This window comes from Adiantum capillus-veneris, chromosome 25 (genome assembly GCF_014529385.1).
Source record: "Adiantum capillus-veneris isolate H3 chromosome 25, ASM1452938v2, whole genome shotgun sequence".
Lineage (NCBI taxonomy): Eukaryota > Viridiplantae > Streptophyta > Polypodiopsida > Polypodiales > Pteridaceae > Adiantum > Adiantum capillus-veneris.
The window spans coordinates 4981859-4988073 of record NC_140955.1 but is presented as its reverse complement, the minus strand read 5'-3'; the positions used below and the strand labels follow the sequence as shown (position 1 = coordinate 4988073).

Genomic DNA, 6215 nt, shown 5'->3' with positions numbered 1-6215 from the left:
TTTGTGGTATTGGTTCTAGTCTCCATTGTCTCGACTGAATCTGAATCATCCTCGAGGTCATTCATATACACGGGGTCATCTCCTGTTCCTATGTTTGTTTTGGAACTTGGCTTTGAATTTCCCGTATTCTGCGACCTCTTCCTTCGTGTCTTCTTTTTCTTTGCTTGGATAACTGACGCGATATCTCTCTCTTCGAGGATATGGCCTGGCCCTTGAAGCATGGACCGTGTAATCGCATAAGCGGGTGCGACGGGTGGTATTAGCGATGTCACACTAGCAATTTCGACCAAATTTAGGGGTGTGATTTTAGGCGCATTTGGGTTATAGGGGCATTGGGCAATCAAGTGATCTATGCCACAACGATTACATGTGAGTATTTGCATTGCAGACGTGCTCCCTTGATTCATTTGCATCTGTGCAGCATTCTTTTGCAGCCTAATAGGGCACTCCGCTGCCCGATGTGGTCCACCACACTTGTAGCATTGAAGAGGTGGCCTCCTAGCCTGGGTGTTGATATTTTGACCTCTAGATGCGAGAGCAGCAGCTTGATAAACCGGCTTGACTTGCCCCCAACAATCTTCCATGTAGTATATAGGACACTCTTCCAATATATCAAGTCCGTAGGCAATACTAGTGTCTGTTTCCTCCTCACAGCCATCTGCATAAGCATTAGATGGCTCGCAACCCACTTGGTTCATAGGGGCGACTCTTGGATGCGGGGGCTGCGGTCCTAGCACAGGAGGTGGTAGCGGTGTAGCTTGTACAACATTTTGAGATCTAGGGACCATGTGTTGTGGTAGTTGCTCAACAGGTGGAGCAGGCATCAATACAGGAGCTCGAGGTGCATCCGTCCAGGCTACAGGTGGTCTATTTGCCATCATACGTTTGATCATTAAACAATCCTTAGCTTGGTGACCATACCTACCACATGCGTTGCAAGTTCCATTAAATTTTACTCTAAACGTAGGGCACTCACTAGTGCTATGTGGACCCAAGCAAATGGAACACCATTGTTGCTCCCTTCTTGGATACATGTGACTATTTTGAGGGGGTCGATTATCCTTAAGAGACTCTTGGATTGCCTTGGTGAGGTCTGTCAAGAATGTCTCAAATACCTTTGGCTCATTGGCAATGGGCTTTGCAGTCATGGGTTCATACTCAATGGCTTGTGAGCTAGTGGATCTCGTGTCAGTAGACACCCTCATGCCTGCTATCATCAAGTTGTCCTCTAATTGGATTGCATTGGCAGTGACATCTTCCCAGGTTGTGATACCTCTAATCACTAGTCCATTATAGATTCCTTCATTCCTCAACCCTCGAATGAATCGATCAAGCAGTTGGTTATTGTTGAAGCGCTCATTTACAGGGCAGCGAGAGTTTAAGTGCTTTAGACGACTAATGAAGTCCCTTACTGACTCTCCTTCCTTACGTTCGGCCTTCTGTAGCTGAGATGCTACACCCCAAAGCACACCTTCTCGTATGTACTCCTTTCAAAACAACCTTCGAAGGGTAGGGTAGATTGTTTTCTCGTCCACCCTTAGGGTTCTATACCAATCTCTAGCCTTCCCACTTAATGTCAAGCTTAAGGCATTGCACTTATGTAGTTCGTTGCGTTCCCCTAAGGAATCACATACTTGTTCAAACACTTCAATGTGTTTTCTAGCATCTTCGTCCCCATTGAATTTTTGCGTGAGTTTGGCAATTTGTACTGCCTTACTTCTAGGCTCTCTATCAGATGCATGCCGCATATTTTTCGCGATAGATCGACCTATGGTTTGAGCAAACGCTGCCAAGTCACCTATGTGAGGAGGCAGGGCCGGTGGAGGTACTCTTGGAATCATATGTGGGAGAGGGACGGGTACCGGTCTTGGCATATGTGTGGATGATGCAGGATATGGAACAGAACCGGGCATAGGTCCACTCGGATAAGGGCTAGGGAGCGGCACTCGAGGAGCATAAACAAGTGGTACAATCGGAGGTGTGGGGGCCATGTGTGCATAAGGGGCTAGAGGCACATACGGTCGAGGCCCCATATTAGGTACTACGACACTAGGTAGTGGCACTTCGCTAACCGTAGATGTCATCGGTACATTCTCTGTCAGGCCTATCCCTGGAGTGAGCACTGTGTTCCTTAATAGAGGGTTGAGCCAAGTTAGGGAAGCTAAAGTTGTCGCTCGGAGGCTCAGATTGCATAGAGACCCCAGGTGAAATGACGTAAGATGGGTCCATGGGGCTCATTAGAGAAGTCTCCATTTGTGATAGAGTAGGCTGTTGAGCCTTGCTCGTATCCAGAAATCTCATGGGGCCAGTTGAGAGTATATTTACCCCTCGGTTTTGCCTTTCTGATTGAATAATGCCATGGATAACATTACAGATCATTTTCTGTTGATCTTCGATGCTCGTGGCACTAGAGGTGGATTGTACAATCTCTATCCATCCTACATGGTAGGAGTGGCCAGAGTGTAGATCCGTCAACACCTCAGTGTGGAGGTCGTATGTCCAATGGTCATTAATGAACAATCCTTCTAGAGTCGACGTGTTAACGGTTTCTTGTGAGGTAGAAGCAATGTTGCTCCCCGTGGTTTTACTTGTCACCAACGGTACTCTAGAGGGAACTTCTGAAGGAGGCAGCTCAACAGGGCCTTGTTGGTAAGAAGTTGGAAGGATATCCACATGGACACTCTTTGGGGGTGTAGGGTCCACGTGCGATGTGAAAGGAGAGTCCACTTCCCCACCCCCTTCGTGTGCTTCATTTGCATCAGGTTCCGAGCGAGTAGCTCTACCTAATGTTTCCATGAAACGGCTAAACATACTAGTACTAGGCTGTGGAGCTTCGGGAGGTGCATGGCCTTCTCTCTCAGTGTTTTGGGTAGGGTATGCTTCCATGATTTCTGAGTCGGAGGAGGAATCACTAGCGGCTATTTTAGGGTCTTGGGTGGTGCTACCTTGTGTCCCCACTGAGGGTCTAGAGCCTATCGTGGATGGGTAATGGGTGTCCGTATGAACAGAGGCACCCTCAATATTCTCGTGTTCTAGCACCCGCCCAGAGCGTAAGTGCATGTGCTTTTGATACCCTAAGGTGTCAAAAAGCTGCTCTAGGAGGCCTTGTGACTAGTTTTTTGCGTGTTTTTTGTTCGTTTTTTTGATAGATTTTTTAGAGCGTGTCGTGGAATGGGCCGTGTGATAGCTCGAAATGAGCGTATCGCTAGGAGGGACGCGCTATGCTTTACAACCCATCGTTTGGTTCTATTTTGCTCCAGAAAAGCCCGAAACAGTCTTTTCCTAGCTGGGGAACTAGGCTCCAAATAGCAAGTCTAAGGGTGCAAGTGGGAAGAGAAGGGAGGAGAGTGGAGGACTTGCCCCACATGCTCTCATTCCCTCTTGAGGGGGTAGGGTATATATATAAGAGTGAGTCTAGTATATATCATAAGACTGAGGACTGAGGCCTGGGCCTAGGCTTAGGCTTGGGCTTGGGCTTGGGAAACGATCCCGATCAAAATTTTAGTGATCCCCCCAGTCACTCACGCTTTTCGATTTTTTCCCGTCCGTTTTTATAACCTCCCCCTCGCTAAATTTATTTTCTTTTTTTTTGCTTTTATTGCTTTTCCTATTTCTTATGCTAGCAGACAATTGAATATGGTAGAGAGAAACTACACAACCACAGAAAGAGAAGGATTAGGGATGATCTATGTCGTAAAAAATTATAGATATTACCTATTAGCTAACAAATTTGTGTTCTTTGTGGACCACCAATCCTTATTGTACTTGGTCAACAAGCCATGCAACACAGGAAGAATAGTGAGATGGTTCATAATTCTTTTGGAATTTGATTTCATTGTAGTTGTGAAAAACATCAAAGAGCAGATCATTTGTCAAGAGTTATATCTGGAGAACCACCAAAGGGAGTAGATGATGATCTACTGGATGCATATCTGTTCTCCATGGAAATGGTATCTCGATGGTCGAAAAACATGGTATCCTTGATGACCATAGCTCAAGTTTTTTTTTTTGGATATTGTTTGGTACGCGTTTTGGTGCGCGTTGACCTCACCTAATTATTTACAGTCCCACCTACCTACTGACCTGCTAATCACTGGTTCACCTAATTACTAACCTACTTAATTAACTAACTGTGCGCCTACCTGTGCACAAACCAGAAAACACAGAAAATGCAGAAAATTGAAACTTGACAGAACTGTGCAGTGCAAACCAGAAAATGCAGAAAACGCAGAAACGCAAGAAATCCAGTCAACAACATTGTGTCTTTCTCTACTGTTTTTGCATAACAACAATAATCAAACTTAATCCGCGCCTTTCCTACATAAAAAATAGCTTCAATACAATTTACAGGTCGCCATTGGAGCTTCACGCGCAGCAGCTCCCCGGCAATGGCGCCAAAAATGTCACGGCTAGGGACTTGCTACGCGCCGTGTGCGAGCCACAAAGGCTCCTAGCACACAGTCATACAACAGACAAGCTCACAAGAAAGAACGGTGTGTCACTCACCTTCCTGCGTAGTTGCGAATGAAGGATTCCCGCGCCGCGAAGAAGAGGGAGACGCCGCTACGCCGCGCTCAACCGCCTCGCCGCTGTCGTGCCGCCGCAACGCTCGATCACACACACACTCTCACACTCTCTCTCTCTCTCTCACACGTACACACACACAAGGAGATGGTGAAGGAGAAGGTGGAGATGGAGCAAGAGCAGCTTCTATTGCACAATGAGAGAATGAGTAAAAATTAGGTTTAGTGGCTTTTATATGAGCTCGCCCCATTCACACTTGGGCGCCCATACATAGCCAACTAACTCCTTGAATATTCCAGTTAGAGTGCGCCTGTCATCGGCGATCACCCTTACCCGTTAGAGTGCGCCTGTCATCGGCGATCACCCTTACCCTGTTCCTATTGGTCCGACAAGCCCGGTACCTGACTCTAAATAATACAACGTTTATAGATCATAGGGTGTCCGTGTGCTGTGAGGGTTAACATATAGTGAAGCATGTAGGGAACACCAATTCTCAATTAAGCTTGAGAGTAAATTATTTATCAAGAGTCAGTTTCTCTTCCAAAAAAAATCAACGTCTTCTATTGATGTAAGAATACCAATGGCCTTATTACAAAATGTTGTAGTAACCCTAATCCTCAGGTATATATTTGAAGCTGTGATATTCTTGGGCACTCTTTAGGAAGAAGCGCGGAGGATTTTCTATAGGGGCTAATAGTCGATAAGTGGCGGGGAGTTGTGGTAATCCTGTTGTCCATCCCTTGCCCGAGAAGTGGCTAGTTCTTCCTATAACAACCACTCGGTCTTTTGGAACGACTGCAATGACCTTGTCATAGACCCACCGATTGAGGTTGACGCTTCCATCTGCCACCATTGCTTTGACATCGGTTGGCCAAAAGGTATAGTAATGGACCAGCCTTAGCTCCTCGCACCATTTGATGTGATGAAGATCATTATTTAAATTCCCTAAGCTTCCAGCCCTGATGGTAAAAGTACTCCCACGAAACCACCAAGCTCGAGACCATCCTCGTTGGGTTCGAAAACGTGGCGGAGTGGTTGATATCTCAAGGATCCTCTTGACTGATGCCCGAAAGTCGTAGTCATTTGATCGGCACGCAGACATGTTAATGATGTTGAACACCTGAAATCGCATGTATGCCTCATGCTGATCCTGAAACGTGTCATATATAAATACGTAAGAATATAAGATCATTTTAATAGCGTAATTTAGAAACAAAAGTAGCATTAGTGGAAAAAAAACACATTCCTCCCCTACATTCCCCCCTTAACGTTGGGTTAACCTCTGTTTATCCTTGGCTCTGATACCAACTGTAAGGTCCCCGTCCTAAAAGATCGGGGCGACTTGGAAGATAGCCTTCTTTATCCTCTAAATTTGTTGACGACACCCTACTCCGATAATGCGAAGCAAGGATACGAGCAACGAAAGAGAAGAAGACTTCCACCTGATGTGTTCGTAGTTACAAGACTCTACGCCACAAGCCAGGTCGATGAGGTTAAAGGTTCTATGGACTCTGGATCCTACATTATAAGAGAAGAAAATCCCTTTCACATATTAAGGATTCAAAAACAACGCCTTTTTCCCTGCGTTTAAGAGGCACAGCCGCCATCCTTAATTCCAAAATATGACAAGAGATAAATCTATAACTAACTAAGACAAAGTGAAAAGTACTTGACTAATCGAGTCCACCCAT

The 6215-nt window shown here is 45.8% G+C and overlaps 1 protein-coding gene across 1 annotated transcript; it reads right to left on the bottom strand.

Annotated features, from left to right (window-relative positions):
- Window positions 1–5134: 5134 nt before the first annotated feature.
- On the bottom strand, window positions 5135–5656 carry LOC147424352 (uncharacterized). Its single transcript, XM_086500861.1, has one exon. The coding sequence runs from the start codon at window positions 5654–5656 to the stop codon at window positions 5135–5137; it is 522 nt and encodes a 173-aa protein (XP_086356987.1).
- Window positions 5657–6215: the final 559 nt, after the last annotated feature.